The sequence below is a fragment of the Syngnathus floridae genome, chromosome 9 (genome assembly GCF_059516105.1).
Source record: "Syngnathus floridae isolate MCC-2025c chromosome 9, RoL_Sflo_1.0, whole genome shotgun sequence".
NCBI lineage: Eukaryota > Metazoa > Chordata > Actinopteri > Syngnathiformes > Syngnathidae > Syngnathus > Syngnathus floridae.
In genome coordinates this window covers 86,555-101,177 of record NC_142421.1, presented here as the reverse complement: position 1 = coordinate 101,177, position 14,623 = coordinate 86,555, and the positions used below count along the sequence as shown (strand labels likewise).

The 14,623-nt window shown below is 45.1% G+C and overlaps 2 protein-coding genes across 7 annotated transcripts; one reads left to right on the top strand and one right to left on the bottom strand.

Moving 5' to 3' along the window:
* Positions 1 to 929: 929 nt before the first annotated feature.
* Positions 930 to 4,341, bottom strand: zic2b (zic family member 2 (odd-paired homolog, Drosophila) b). Its single transcript, XM_088384100.1, has 2 exons — positions 3,496 to 4,341; positions 930 to 2,370 (listed from the first exon to the last, which is right to left on the bottom strand). The coding sequence occupies exons 1-2, from the start codon at positions 4,022 to 4,024 to the stop codon at positions 1,769 to 1,771; spliced, it is 1,131 nt and encodes a 376-aa protein (XP_088240226.1). The 5' UTR covers positions 4,025 to 4,341; the 3' UTR covers positions 930 to 1,768.
* nvl (nuclear VCP like) lies at positions 2,255 to 14,559 on the top strand. 6 transcript variants are annotated; one of them, XM_088384089.1, is made up of 27 exons: positions 2,255 to 2,400; positions 4,425 to 4,574; positions 5,325 to 5,565; positions 5,740 to 5,944; positions 6,386 to 6,447; positions 6,611 to 6,678; positions 7,043 to 7,095; positions 7,173 to 7,263; positions 7,338 to 7,380; positions 7,811 to 7,981; positions 8,240 to 8,333; positions 8,658 to 8,746; positions 8,930 to 9,064; positions 9,205 to 9,306; positions 9,381 to 9,498; positions 9,755 to 9,899; positions 10,020 to 10,305; positions 10,377 to 10,595; positions 10,711 to 10,815; positions 11,115 to 11,177; positions 11,454 to 11,573; positions 12,218 to 12,317; positions 12,769 to 12,875; positions 13,174 to 13,250; positions 13,499 to 13,584; positions 13,799 to 13,896; positions 14,122 to 14,559. In XM_088384089.1, exons 5-27 carry the CDS (start codon positions 6,391 to 6,393, stop codon positions 14,164 to 14,166), a joined length of 2,472 nt encoding a protein of 823 aa, XP_088240215.1. In that variant the 5' UTR covers positions 2,255 to 2,400; positions 4,425 to 4,574; positions 5,325 to 5,565; positions 5,740 to 5,944; positions 6,386 to 6,390; the 3' UTR covers positions 14,167 to 14,559. The 6 variants fall into 6 exon arrangements, with proteins under 6 accessions (XP_088240215.1, XP_088240213.1, XP_088240216.1 ...); XM_088384087.1 differs by having other exon boundaries at positions 5,325 to 5,593; XM_088384090.1 differs by lacking the exon at positions 5,325 to 5,565.
* Positions 14,560 to 14,623: the final 64 nt, after the last annotated feature.

The following is a 14,623-nucleotide window of genomic DNA, read 5'->3' as shown; positions in this document are numbered from 1 at the left end:
CTTGAACCTCTTCAAAGGAAAACAAATCAAATGCAGTTCAAGGCCAAAACCCGTTTGGCATACACGGCTCCCAGCCGACAACTCTAAATTATTGAGGATTTTGCCGCGATCTAGGTGAAAGGTACAATTTTGAAATTCACTGACTCGCCCTCCGGTCAGCCGCAGCTTGACTTCTACCAGGGCTCGACTTCTACCAGGGCTCAGCGACTCCCGTCCGTCCTCAAGGGCGACTGCCTGGCCAGTCTGTTTTAGTTGCAGCCCTACGTCTGATTCAAATGATCAGGACGGTCATTGGCTTGAATCAGGCCTAGGGCTGCACCGCTGATTTATACAGTAAGCACATGCATCCACGCTCTTAAAAGGCAATAGGGTGTGAGTGATGGCAAATTATTTAGGACATGCAGCATCGCGTTAGCAAACCAATCATGTTCAAACGATTCGTAGTGTTAGTCGAAATGACTATAGTGGCTATACGTTGGCTTGAAGGATGTATTTGATGATGTTTTTCCAGAGGCTGATCCTTCATTATTCTTGCGTACGCACGGTCGGAAGCTGGAACGCTGACAATTTCAAGTACCAAGATATTGCTGACTCACGTTGGCGATCGTCGGCACACGTGTGCTCGGTAAGTCAACGAGGGCTGTTGACGCCTAAGGAATTGTTAGGATTAGGAGACTGTTGCAGAGTTGGTTTTTGCCAAACCTCTTCAATTCAATCTCGAAGTCTTCACTAACATTTGGAAAGTTTTCAGTCAAGTCCATTTGTATTGTTGTATAAAGGTCAAGCAAAAAAAAAAAGTGACTGCAAAGACTTTTGGACCAAACTGTATGGTCCAGCCTGCACTTGTAATCATCCATTCAAATATTCGTAATAATCCAGAAAAAAAGTGTTGACATCATCATACACCAATAATGATACAAAACATAACCTCAGGTGAGCATTTTTATCATACAATTTAAATGTGCATAGCAGTGTAGTTCATATTTTTGATGGGAAAAAAGTCTAGCGTGTGGCATCTTGAGGAATTCAGTAGTGAGCCCCGAGCACTCGCCCAGCCCAGCCCAGCCCAGCCCAGCCCAGCCCAGCCCAGCACTCCACACAGCCTCCTTTGCGGTTCCATTTCAACAGGTGCGTGGCAGGATGACCTCAATTGTGCAACTTGGCCTTTAGTACTCATCCATTCTGAACAGGGAGCTCAACTCATCGGTGGCCGCTTCTCCGTCAACGGCTCATGATGGTCACTCTTCGGCGCCGGTCTGAAGCCCTCCAGCATCATCTCCTGTGAACAGCGAGCCTCTGCTCTACTCTACTCTGCTCCGCTGTGACCTGCCCTGCCCTGCCCTGCACCTCGCATTCAAGTGAATGAGACCCGGTGAGCCAGTGTTAGTGTGCCCGCTCACCATTTTTTTGTTTTTTTTTTTACCATCAAAATGAGCACATACCAAATTGTGAATATAGTTCAGCTTTGTTGCCAAATACTGTACTATGGTCATTGCATATACTGTATTTTGATGGCGACAGCTAGCGGGCGGCTCATCTTAAACCAGTAAACGGGCGTGTCGGTCGGGGTCGCTCGCATCGCTGTCAGATGACAGCGACAGCACGGCCCTGCTCGGCCCCAGATGAAACACCCGGGAAAACAGAACATCTGGCTGGGGCCAAGCAAGGCCGTATGGCTGTGGCGCAGGAAGGGCTAATGTCAAAGCACCTCAACGCACCACAGCTTCCTAAAACAAAGGGCACAATTCCTCGCCGCAACGCCACCATTTTACGTGACGTAATCCTCCTCATCGCTTGGTTCCGATTTGATGTCCTCTGGGTGAGGGAGAGCAAAGGTGGATGCTGTAGTTCTGGTACACACGTACCACTCCTTCATGTTTGGAAATTTAGGTATGGCTGGGTTGACTGACAGATGGCTCCTTGCTGGGCTCCTGTGAGTCTGCTGCTGCTGCACGGCAAGGTCACTCTTCAGTCCCGAAAGAGATAAGTCCAACGGCATTGCCAATTGAGATGAACTTGCCTGTAGCCTGTGGCTTACTTTGTTGGCTGTGGTGTTATCAAAGTCAAAACGTGCCTTTTTATTGTTTGGTGACAGATGGTTCATTTTAAGGTCAAGCGGTTCAAGGAAAGGCTGAGGCGGCGCCTGTTGACGGATGGAGTCGTACAGGTCAAAGGGTTCAGAGGTAGGTGACGATTTGATGTGGACTTTCATGTGCTTGCGTAACGAGCTCGGATGCGTATAGGACTTGGTACAGCCCAAAGCTTTACAGTCGTACGGTTTTGAAGAACTGTGAACTTGGGAGTGCTTCTTGCGGTCACTGCTGTTGGCAAAGCGTCGTTCGCAAAACTCGCACTGGAATGGTTTCTCACCTGGAACGCAAACAAAAGCCACAATCATACGTATGTATCTTCAATGAGCGCAGACAGATGACTTTATCCATTCATTCGTTCAATCATTTGTCGACCGCTTACCCTCCCTCACACGGGAAGGCTGGGTGGGGCCTGAATCAAAGCGCGCTAAGACTAGCATCAGTTTAATACCTGATGATTTCATTGGCCAGATATAGCCTCTACAAGCGCACATGTAGCCAGCCGATTTGAAACCATCCCCCGACCCCACTGACGTAGCCACGGAGAACCGTGTACGCGTGCATTATTTACATTTATTTCCAATTCAATACCTTTAGTATTTCCACTGTCCCAATAACAGAAACTGTAGTTACTTCAGTTCAGGGTGTATTCTGCCTTTGGCCCCATGTCAACTGCTCCAGCATGAACAGGATTGAAACTAGATGCAATGTGTTGTTATTTAGAAGCTTCCATGTGAATATGTTTGATTCCAAATAGATGTCAGTTGTAGAATCGCCTTACCATTGTTGAGGAATCTGTAATCTGGACCAGTACGCCACATACATGGCTCGATACATGACTACGGGCCGCGGGCCAATTGCCGTCCATTTTTAATGGGCTCGCGAGACATTTTTGAAATAGAATATGGCCCGCCGCACTTCAACTCTTTGCTGAGTGTAATGAACGCCGATAGCAGCTATTTAACAAAGACATTTAAATCAAAGCACCGCACCGCTTCGAAATTGAAAGCGAGAAGTTTTCCGAGGACAGTTACAATGCTTTGCTAGGGTTGGTTTAAGCAAAACGACTCAAATGTGACATTTTCAAGACTTTTCAACACAGAGCTCCACATCACTCGATGAGTGCGACAGACACAGTGAATGAATGAATGGATGGATGGATGGATGGATGGATGAACGAACGAACGAACGAACGAGTGAATGGCATATTTGGTCTCTCTCAGAACGTACAGCAAGTGCAAAGGGCGGATGGGACTCATTAGTGAACCTTGCCATTTTGAAAATGATGGAGATCCTATATCCATTGGGGATGTTTTTTTTTTCCCCTTTTCCTTCTCTTTTTCTATTCTAATCATGGCTGTCTGTCATTGATACAACGTTACCAAAAGAGAATCGTTCATCCTACCAGTGTGCGTGCGAGTGTGGATCTTGAGGTTCTCGGATCGTGCAAACATCTTGCCGCAGTTGGGGAAGGCGCACAAGAAGGGCTTCTCCCCGGTGTGCACACGGATATGGTTGATAAGTTTATATTTGGCTTTAAACGCCTTGCCCTCGCGTACACATTCGTTCCACATGCAGACGTGACTGAGGGTGTCGAGCCCTGATGCGACGTGCTCGGCGGTGACGTGGTCTACCAGGTCGTGCATGGAGCTAAAAGTTTGGTTGCAGACAAACGGAGCCGTCCGCTCAAACCTCTGTCTGGAGGAAATTCGGCCCGTCCACTTGCAAACCAGCTCAGATTTGACGGCGGCGCTCCTGTTCGTCGTATTTAATAAACACTCCTTGCCTTCGCTGCTACATCGGTCGCTCGAAGGGGCGACGATATGAACGGCTCTCCTTTGGGCTAGCGAAATGATGCTTGTAGCTCCAGAGTTGTTGTTACCAAGCGGAGCTACCAGGCCATTGTGCCTGGTAACCACAGCTACCCGCTTCATTTCGACTGTCTTGGAGTTATCCAGTCCAAAATGGATCAATCCCACCGAAAGACGTTCTTCGCTCCGAGGCGCCGTCTCCGTGTCAAAGCACAGCGATGACGAAATTCAAACTAGTCCCCGACAGCTCAAGCCTCCATGGTTTTATTTAGTGTGTAAATGAAGGTGAATGGAAGGAAGGCAAGGAACAGCCGTCGGCAGGCCGCGATCCAATACTATTTGGCGGCGTCCTTGTCTTCCCGACCCACGCTCCAAAATGTATGGCTTCCACTTTGAACAATAACACGCATACAAAGCATGTACAATTATCGAATACAAATACATTGGAATCAATGGTCCTCTTCGAATCCGATTGACCGACAACAATATTTCAATCATCTTATCCAGTTATTATTTGTGGCAGAAGTAAGAAACAAGAGCCGGAGAAAAGCCACGCAGGCACAGGGGGAACGTGCAAACTCCACACAGGGATGGAATCGAACCCACAGCCTCCAAACTGTGAGGCAGACGTGCGAACCAGTGTGACGTCACCGCGCTGCCTTAGAAGCACTAGGTAAGCATTTTATAATGTAGCTTGAAAGCACAGGATCGGTACAAAGAATTTCACTTGGATTATTTATGGCTGGTATGTGTGTAGGGTACAGAAAAGCAGTGATTCGTAAATTTATATCTGCATCTCACCAGCTGCTGGATATAGTATTCCTTGCACTTGACTCGTTTGAACGTGGATCTTCCCGCTGCCATCAAATTGGATGGCAAGTATACCCGAGTACAGTAGATGGCGGTAATGCGCCTGCTTACTGGTTAGTCAACTGCCAAACCAATTCGAAAGAATACCTTCGGAGTCACGCAACTGGTGAATTTGGACACAGCCTTTGTGTGTCCGAATTCACAGGCTGTATTCTCCGAAGGCCGCTCGTTTTCGGGGCGACCAGATGGCACGTCGCGTGACACACGAATGCCGCCGCCTTCAAACTGGCCTTCGTTTCCATGGCGACGAGTTTGTTTCTCATATTACGTTTTAAAATAGTATTTATTTAGGAACACAGAACACATAAACACAACTGCCAGTAGGTGCCAAACGTAGAAATGAAGAAAAAAAGTACTCAATTACAAGGTCTTGTGTGCTTTGGAATTTGTCGATTGACCAATAGTTACACAAATAAATCGGGTTTCCGGTTAATGTATCGACATTTCTAGCCAGCGGTATCTTGGAAATATATACATATATATGTATTTGTTCAGATTCGTTGCATGGGGAGGGTAACACTTAAGTCTTTTTCATTCGTTCGTTTCTTTTCAGGGCTGGTTGTCGAAGGCTGCGTAAATGAGGACGCCTGCGTGCGGTCTTGTCGCGCCGGAAGTGACGCTAGGTCGTCGCGTACCGTGCGTTGAAGGACGCCGCCTTACCATTTGTTTGGAGCTATTTCATCCGTCCATTCTCTGTAGAGCCTGCCAATTTGGACACAGCTAGCGCTAGGAATCTGTAGATTCGGGACTCGTTCCCGCTTTTTTTTGGTTTGTTTTGGTTTTAATTTCCTGAGGTAATATTTCTGCGAACACGTCTCACAGGTCTGTTTTGCACTCTTCTAAAAAAAAAGGGGAGGGGAGGGGAGGGGGCATAGCTCTTCCTCGTCCGAGTGTTTTTACAAGCAATGCCGAAACGAAAATGCACCTTCACGGTGGAGTTGAATAAAAAATTTCCGTGCTTTCGCCAGGGTCGTGATCCTCATGAAGCAGAGTGCTTGATATGTAAGACAGGCACTTTTGTGTCCGTGGCAAATAAAGGTGCCAACGACCTGCAGGCACACATCAATTCAGCCAAGCACACAAAAGCAGCGAGGGCCGAGAGCTCATCATCCAAAGTCACAGATTTCGTCGTTGTGACCAAGTCCAAAAGTGGAGCCGTCACTGCAGCGCAAGGTAGCTAAGCTTTTCATACGATATGTACATGTGACATTGACCAGACTACATACAGAGTAACGTCCCCAATTCTTAGAAACTTGGCCAAATATACACAGTTTTGTCTTTAGAGGGACAACTTGCTGGAAAGCATTTTAATTTTCACGTCTCGTCCCTACATGTGGGGAACACGTGCTTCATATCAGGTTTGCTTGTGCTGGTACGGTTTATTGAAAGTTAAAGGTCGCTATAAATTGCGCATAATGATGATGTTGACTTAATTACTCTTTGGATGCAAGTAAATAAAAAATAAATTAAAAAAGTGACCTTTTCTTTAAAAAAAATAATTTAAACAGTTGCGTAACATACGTACAAAAAAAAACAACGTCTCTCAGTCATGTGTCAAACCAAACAGGAGAAACTTTCAATTTTCTTCTTCTCATTGAAATGTCTCCAAATCAGAGAGCATGAAGAACCGAGGTGCTGGCTGCCTGGATGTTCGGCTCAGACAGCGATTGGAACAGGTATGTACGTCGTCTCTTCCCGTTGCCTGTTTGGACTGTATTTTTTCAAGTATGGAAGTTGTGACTTACAGTCAGTCCACCCATGCCCTCTCGTCCGTGTTGGACGTTCCAATAGGATGGTGTTTGAATTTGTCAAAAACCGGCAATTTCAATTCTTTTTCAGTATTTGGCTTCCTGCACTAATGGTGTAGACCTGTGCTCCGCTGCACTAGAACTTCAAAAACAATACAGGTAAGGTTATCAGTAGGGATGCACTATGTGTGTGTGTGTGTGTGTGTACGCTGTACATTTTAAGAAGTTAAAGCTTATACGCTATTTTTTGGGTCAAATGTATCTTTAGATGTCACACCCAAATTTGTGTTTGGAAAAACAAGGGTTTGACTTCACTTTTGTACTTCTTTTGGGCGCAGTCAAAGTCACAATACATCATGTCAAAATGGTCAAATTTGATCTGTGCACATTGCGCAATCCTTAAATTCAACAGCAATATTTAGGCATTGTGAAGAGGATTCAATCCAAAGACTTCATTTTTTCTTTGAATGAAGTTTGCCGTTTTATTGTTTTCATGCTCCTTTGAAAAATGGATTATTTGTAGAATGGAGTATGGTAGAAGAAACAAGACGGCATTCAGAATTCAAGTTGAGAAAGGTAGGTAGGATAAGAATGGCAACTTTCCCAAATGAAAACGAGAGTTGACATTTAAATGTCTACATCTTTGCTCCCAGTATACCAAGCAATCAAATGGGAGTCTGGGCTGGATGAAGCGGAAAATGCCCAGCTGACAAAGCGAACTAAGCACGTCCACGATGAATCCAGGTAATTAGTGCACATTTAGCTGCATCATTGCGGTTGACACGGTGCGCTGACATCATGGCGTTTGGGCTTCATAGTGACGACGACAGCGGCAATTCAGAAGATGGACTGGATCATCCTGTAAGTGACTCGTTCCCTGCCACAAGTCACGCTTGGCAATATTATTTGTCATTGCAAAGTGGCTATTGTTGCTTTAGATAGCAGGAGCTGCATACTTTGGGCTAGGGAAGCCTCATAAATCAGACCGATGATGTATACAACACCCTTTGGCGGGACGGATAAAGGTAGAATTAAAAGCAAAAATGTTTCTAGAAATAAACTCGGGTTTATGTGAAAGCCACAGGTGGACGCTCTCAAATGTAGTAGGTATGGAAAAAAATCCGTACTTGCTTGGAATATAGTGTATAGTACGCACTGTTGTTCTGCAACATGGATATTCAGAGAAAGTGACAATGAGTTGAAAATGAAGCTAGGTGGTATTGTTTAACGTCTCCCACAAACTCCTTGGCGTTCATGAGTGACTCTTTGTCATCTTTCTCACCTCCTGCAGAACAGCAGTCACATGAACAGCTCTCTTGCGTCTCTATACCGGAACGCCGATTCGAGCGAGATGCCTGATGCCAGTAAAGTGTCCACAGGCGGCTGGTTCATCGATCGAGGCAAAAGGTCTGCAAAGAACAACATCTTCATCGACCTGAGCCAAGATCAGCCGAGTGACGCAGTAAGTGTGAACTGAAACGCACACAAGCGAGCGACACATTTGCTCAGATTGACTTGCACCATCTTCTTTGATGAATCTCTGATTTGAGCATCAAATGCTAATCTAGAGGTTGGATGCCCTCTAGGAGAATTGAAAAACTAGCCATCTATGGATAGGTCCGACGCCATTGGAGTGGTTGAAAGCCTCAAAAGCAAAATTATCTGCCCGACTTGGAAACGTTTCTATTTTATTTTATTTTGTATTTTTTTTGATCAACAGAAAGAAGTTTCAACATTGGAGTCCTCCAAAAGGTCAGCAAAAAGGAAAAAGAGCCCTGAAGAAAATGCAACGAGCCTGACTTCCAGCAAGAAAGGTCAGAAACTCCTACTCAAGTACAAGCGTTCCGATTTGACAACGCCGGCCGGGGCTAGCTAGATTTGAATCCCGAGTTGGCCACGTGAACAAAGAAGGATCCCCCCCCCATTTCCCCATTGGCTATCAATTGGCACCAAAGTTTCCATGGACAGCTCTTGGCAGGCAGGCAGGCAGCCTCTGTGCAGCTCAAGTGCCTTTTCACCAGGGTCTGTCTAATTGCCCTCACCGCTGCTATGCTCACCAGACATGAAATGAGCAGCTGTCAACAGAGTTGTCAAGATGCATCCCGATGCAAACAATTGCAATCTTATTGAAAATGCAGGAACACCCTCGGAAAAATCCAGATGGACAAAGTTGCAGTATCCCACTCTTAAGTTTGAAGATGTTGGTGGTAACGAAGAGACATTGAAGGTAGGTAACACTTTTCATCAGTACTGCTAACACAATATACTACGTACGTATTCTGTACAGTAACTCCAAACATATTTGTCGTCATTTTTTCCTCCAGTCCTGCCTGTTTTTTCCGCTTTGTGTTTTGACGTCAATCCGTATGAGGCCTTCTTTCTTTTGGCTCCATGCCCCTATTTTCTTCAGGACGTGTGTAAACTGCTCATCCACATGCGGCACCCCGAGATATACCAGCACCTGGGAATGGCTCCTCCGAGGGGCTTTCTCCTCCATGGACCTCCCGGCTGTGGCAAGACTCTGCTGGCACAAGCTGTGGCAGGGGTGAGTTGAGATCCACCACATTCCAAGATGTTGCTGGCATCCATCACGGGACGGGGGATCAATGCGATCCTTTTCAGCACACGCATCATATTGTGAAGTTCGGGATGGCTGACTGTACGTGTGTGTCCATTCCATGTCAGGAACTGGACGTGCCCTTGCTCAAAGTGTCCGCTCCGGAACTCGTGTCTGGAGTATCAGGAGAGTCGGAGCAGAAGCTCAGGGAGCTCTTTGACCTCGCTGTGGTTGGACTACTTGATTCAACAAACAAATCCACGTCCATGTCTTAATTGCGGTTTGAAGAGTCTTTCTGTTGCAGAGCTCAGCTCCGTGTATCCTGTTTATTGATGAGATCGATGCTATCACACCAAAGAGAGAAATGGCCTCCAAAGACATGGAAAGGAGGATTGTAGCCCAGCTCCTCACCTGCATGGATGGTAGGTAGCTACATGCAAACAAACATGCGGGCACGCACGTACGTGGACAAAATTGGCCTGAAGAAGAAGCATTTCTGCAAAAACAATGGCGATATAGTATGCAGCGGACCTGAATAACGCTCCTCTCTATGTAGTCAATTCAATTCACCAATCATTTTGTTTTTATGAATGGTGCAATAAATGCACTCGTCAGAGAGCCTTATTTGGTTGAATTTCAAGCTGAAAGTGAGATTTTGTTCCCCCCACCTCCTGGCAGACTTGAACAGCATGTCATTTGCAACGCAAGTGCTGGTCATCGGCGCTACCAATAGGCCCGACTCCCTGGACCCTGCCCTGCGTCGGGCCGGACGCTTTGACAGAGAGATATGCCTCGGTATCCCGGACCAACAATCTCGACTCAGGTCGGTGAAGAGCGAGCGATCAAGTGTAAAAGTTGTCAGGAAGTTCCATCTTGGAGTAGTAACTTAACTTGTTGTTTCGCGTTCTCACATATAGCCAAGCAAATGTGGTGTTTTTGTCAGGATTTTGAAGACTTTGTGTCGGAAGCTGAAGATTCCAGAAGGTTTTGACTTTGGCAAGCTGGCTCGCCTCACCCCGGGATACGTGGGTGCGGATCTCACGGCGCTTTGCCACGAAGCGGCCATGAATGCGGTCAACAGGGTTCTCTTGGCGGTCAAAAGGCCAGAGGAAATCATAAGCGAGGTCCCGGACCACGGTTGGCCGCCTGCTGCGCAAGCGGCGACAAACGACAGCGGCGAGCAAAAGCCTCCTAAGAACGCAGCAGCGGCTGACGACGAGCATCTGCCGGTAAGGACCTACCTACCTACCCCGACCGGACGGATATGGTCAAGCTCCATCCGGGACTCGCTTTCTCTCAGGGGGAGCTGCGGCACCTGCTGCGACTGCTCAAGAACGCCAACACCCTAGCAGAGAACGAGCTGAGCGGCCTCTCGATGATCATGTCCGACTTTGAGGCGGCTCTTTCCCACGTGCAGCCTTCGGCCAAGAGGGAGGGCTTTGCCACCGTGCCTGATGTCACCTGGGACGATGTGGGAGCGCTTCATGAAATAAGAGAAGAGCTTACAATGGCCATCTTGGTAAAGCGCTTTGACCTGCATGTATAGATATGTACCTAGTATCTGGTATAGTGTAGTATATAGGTATGTAAATGGTGGAATCTAACAGCCGACTTACCATGTGTCATGCACGCAGGCTCCAGTGCGCTCCCCTGAGCAGTTCAAGGCTCTCGGGCTGAGTGCGCCATCAGGACTGCTGCTGGCTGGTCCCCCGGGCTGTGGAAAAACCCTTCTCGCTAAGGTTCTCCGAGACACAAACACTAACTAACATGTCACTATTAAGGTTTTCCAAGACGCAAACACGACTAACACGTCAATATTGTGCTACACGGGTCTGTATTATCAATTGGCTTAGAACTATTGTTCTCGTAGTCAGCCTGATTGAAATAACCCCCACCCCCGTTTGATTGAAATAAACCGGCCCCCAATAAACCGTACTTTCTTGTCACCTAGTTTTGTTCTGAATTCATAACGAGTGCAACTCCTATTTGGCAAAACCCTGTTTTGCTCATTGCCTGTTTTTTGAATGCGTGGTTCCAGGCGGTGGCCAACGAGTCGGGTCTCAACTTCATCTCTGTCAAAGGTCCAGAGCTTCTCAACATGGTGAGTGAGTCACAGAGCACGCGGCTAGATAGATGGGTGTCGCGGCGCAGTACTCCAGACTAGCTTCTTGACTGCACGTTGATACGTATAGGACATTTGCCAAAGTGTTTTTACTCTGTGAAAATCCGTCATTTTGCCCAATTTTTCTGACATGACGCCAATCATAATGTGTAATGTGTACACGTGCGATTACGGAACGACCAGGCCTTTTTGTAGCACGCCATCAGACAAATACTGAACTGTCGCTGCCCGTGCGTGTCCTTTCTTTTTCTTCAGTATGTTGGTGAAAGTGAGCGAGCGGTGAGACAAGTCTTTCAAAGAGGCCGTAATTCTGCTCCTTGCGTCATCTTCTTTGATGAAATTGATGCTTTATGTCCTCGACGTTCAGGCCACGAGGTAAGGACACGTGTGCTAGGTATTTGCACACCAACGGCTTGCCCGTCAAGTCCTTTTGTTTTCCATAACAATAGTATCTGGCTTCAACATGCCATTCTGATTAATAGCTTGCAAACGAGCAAAGTCTTTCTTTCTTTCAGCACTCTTGAAATGACTGAGAGAGATATCGGGGCGTGATCACGCAACCATCAAGCATTTCATTGTTGAAACAAAGGCTGGCTATATTGATCACCGATTTAAAAAAAAAAAAAAAAATGTCATGTTAATTTGCGCACACTAATAGTTGCCTAATAAGTGTGCACACAAAGACATTTTCCCAAGAAAGCCAGAATCTCACTTTTACTCTCTGAAATATTGAAGTTTGGGGTTTTGAACGTTTCGGTTGACCGAGAGCACTGGAGTTGGTCCGACCCCAAATGAATCCTCAAAACGACAACTTTGCTAATAATTGTGCACACGGTGGTGGAATGCCCAAATCCATCCGTCCGTCCATCCATCCATCCATTCTCTAGCGTTTCTTCTAAGAAGGTTAGCAAATACTACCCGACTGGTTTCCAATTATTCCTAGAATGGAAGTTGCATCGTAAAATGAATGCCCACATCTTTTTGCGGTCCGCTTTGAAACTCCTGTTGTTTCTATCCAGTCAGGAGCCAGCGTTCGCGTGGTAAACCAGTTGCTAACAGAAATGGATGGCTTGGAAAGTCGGCGACAAGTCTTTATTATGGCTGCGACCAACAGACCAGGTAATCATCCGGCTTTTGGAAAACCCATATTAATCTTTTATTACATTCATGTATGGCCAGCCCAAAACAGCCTCACCATGCACCAACCCAGTGGTACTTATTTGTCCAAACGCAGAATGTTTCCACCCATACTTGGTGCCAATCTGACCTGGGAGAATGGGAGGGTTTGGGATTTTCCATGGTGCGCTTGAATGCAGCAGTGCGTGTCCACCAGCATAATGACGTCGTCACCTATTCGCTTTGGCTAAATACACGTTTCTCGGAAGCGAGTGAGACTCCCACCGCCCACCGCCAAGCCAAACAAAGAAAGTTGATCAAGTGTGCTGTACTAATCATGGCGAAGCCTCACAGTTACGAGCAACGGGGGTGTTACTCCTCGCTTCTGTGGTTGAATAGCAAGCGTTATTATTGTTTTACTTCATAAGACTAAATAATTGTTCCTTTCTTTCAGATATCATTGATCCTGCCATACTGAGACCGGGTCGTCTAGATAGAACATTGTATGTGGGTTTGCCACCCCCAGCTGACCGACATGCAATTCTGCTTACCATTACAAAGGTAAAGCATATGACTTTTATACTTTGCTTTACATTACATTGACCAGGGCTGTGTCAATGTTTTGTTTGAGGGCTGCATTCATTAAAAGGCAAGGATTCAGAAATCCGTCAAGCAAACTATATATATTGTTCACAGTTTTTGTTATTTTGAAAAACTGTGACTTAACAGCTGTCTGTTAAAGCTGATAGGACAAATTGTTTCACTCACAAATAAGGGTCATGCACATATACACATTATACAAATGATATAATCATCCAATTGTATTTTTTTCTTCTTCATCTTTTTATCTATCCTGTAGAATGGAACCAAACCTCAGCTGGACCAAGATGTTAGTCTGGAAGAGATTGCTTATGATGAACGCTGTGACTGCTTCACGTAAGTCTCAACTAGAAATGTCTGCAGTCTCTTTTTTTTTTTTTTTTTTGATACACACACACACACACACACAGGTCCCCAAGCGACTGGCGGATGTTGTAGCAACAAATGTATTATTAAGCCTCTGTTTAGAATACGGGTATTCAGTAGTACTGTTAGAGCACTCTGATTACATGCTTATTCAGTGTCTACCTGTTGGTTTGTTTGTTTTTTTTAAAATCCTAATTGAATCTATCAATTTGCCACAGAGGTGCTGACCTGACTGCATTAGTGAGGGAAGCATCAGTTAATGCTCTGAAGGCCTACCTGAAGTCCCAGCCCATTCAATCGTCTGGTAACTTCAATTCTATTGTAAAATGTAATTTGTCAAACAAGCTCCTTCAAGCTTTATATAATTTAGGTACATTTGCATTGATTCTGATTAATGGTTAGACTAAATCCCAAAATATTGTATACCTGCAGCCCATATTATACTGTATTTGTAGTGTTTGTAAGGGGGAAAAGAGGGAACAGGAAAATAAGTGTTAAAAAAATGTTTTTTTACACAGGCCATACATTCTCCTTTGAACCTGTTGCTGATATCAGAGTGAGCAAAAAGAATGTGGAAGATGCCTTAAGAAAGGTTAAACCATCAGTGTCAAAAAAGGTAAATGATCAAAAGTGGAATTGACAACCATGTCATCCATCCACTTGAATCAACGCTATGATTAATCCTTGTTTGGCTGACTTCACGTAAATGAAATTAGCAACAACAAAAAAGACCATTACAAACTAGTAAATGCCATCTGATGAGGTATTATTATTTTGATCCACCTTTACCTAAAAAATATCATGCAACATGCAGTGACTCAACACATGTATTTCTTTGCAGGACCAGATGATGTATGAGCAGCTGAAAATTTCCCTGAGTGGATAAGTGCAAGACAAAAAGAGGATTCCCAGTAACAGTTTACAATTCACCATCATAAAAAAAAAAAGCTCTTTTATTACAATATAGAGATTTGTAGCCCTCATTAAATTTCTACATTCGAAAAAAAGTGAAGCAAATGTTTTGCTGTTTTGAATCAGCTATATCTATATTTTCAATCTTTTTTTTTTTTTCTTTTGAATTACATTACTAATCAAGCACACTTCAACAACAACAGCAACAAAATTCGGATTTCAAATGTTCTCTTCTTGGTGTATACAACTCGTTAAATGCAAATTACAATTTTGTAACGTCTTAGAATTCAAATCGTTATATGGGGACCTTTATCTGACATGACATTGAAATGTGATTAATTAGATAAAATAACTACAAATCCTGTTATCAATTGTATTATTATTTCTAATCGCCTGACAGCATATGTCAAGCTTGAAACAAAGGACAAAAA

Excerpts from the sequence above, each read along its gene's own strand:
- zic2b (XM_088384100.1), bottom strand. The coding sequence starts at position 4,024 with ATGAAGCGGGTAGCTGTGGTTACCAGGCACAATGGCCTGGTAGCTCCG. Across the intron at positions 2,371-3,495 it reads CCACACTCGCACGCACACTG|GTGAGAAACCATTCCAGTGC; the intron begins GTAGGATGAACG and ends TTTGCGTTCCAG.
- nvl (XM_088384086.1), top strand. The coding sequence starts at position 5,677 with ATGCCGAAACGAAAATGCACCTTCACGGTGGAGTTGAATAAAAAATTT. Across the intron at positions 7,264-7,337 it reads CACGTCCACGATGAATCCAG|TGACGACGACAGCGGCAATT; the intron begins GTAATTAGTGCA and ends TGGGCTTCATAG. Across the intron at positions 13,585-13,798 it reads CCAGCCCATTCAATCGTCTG|GCCATACATTCTCCTTTGAA; the intron begins GTAACTTCAATT and ends TTTTTTACACAG.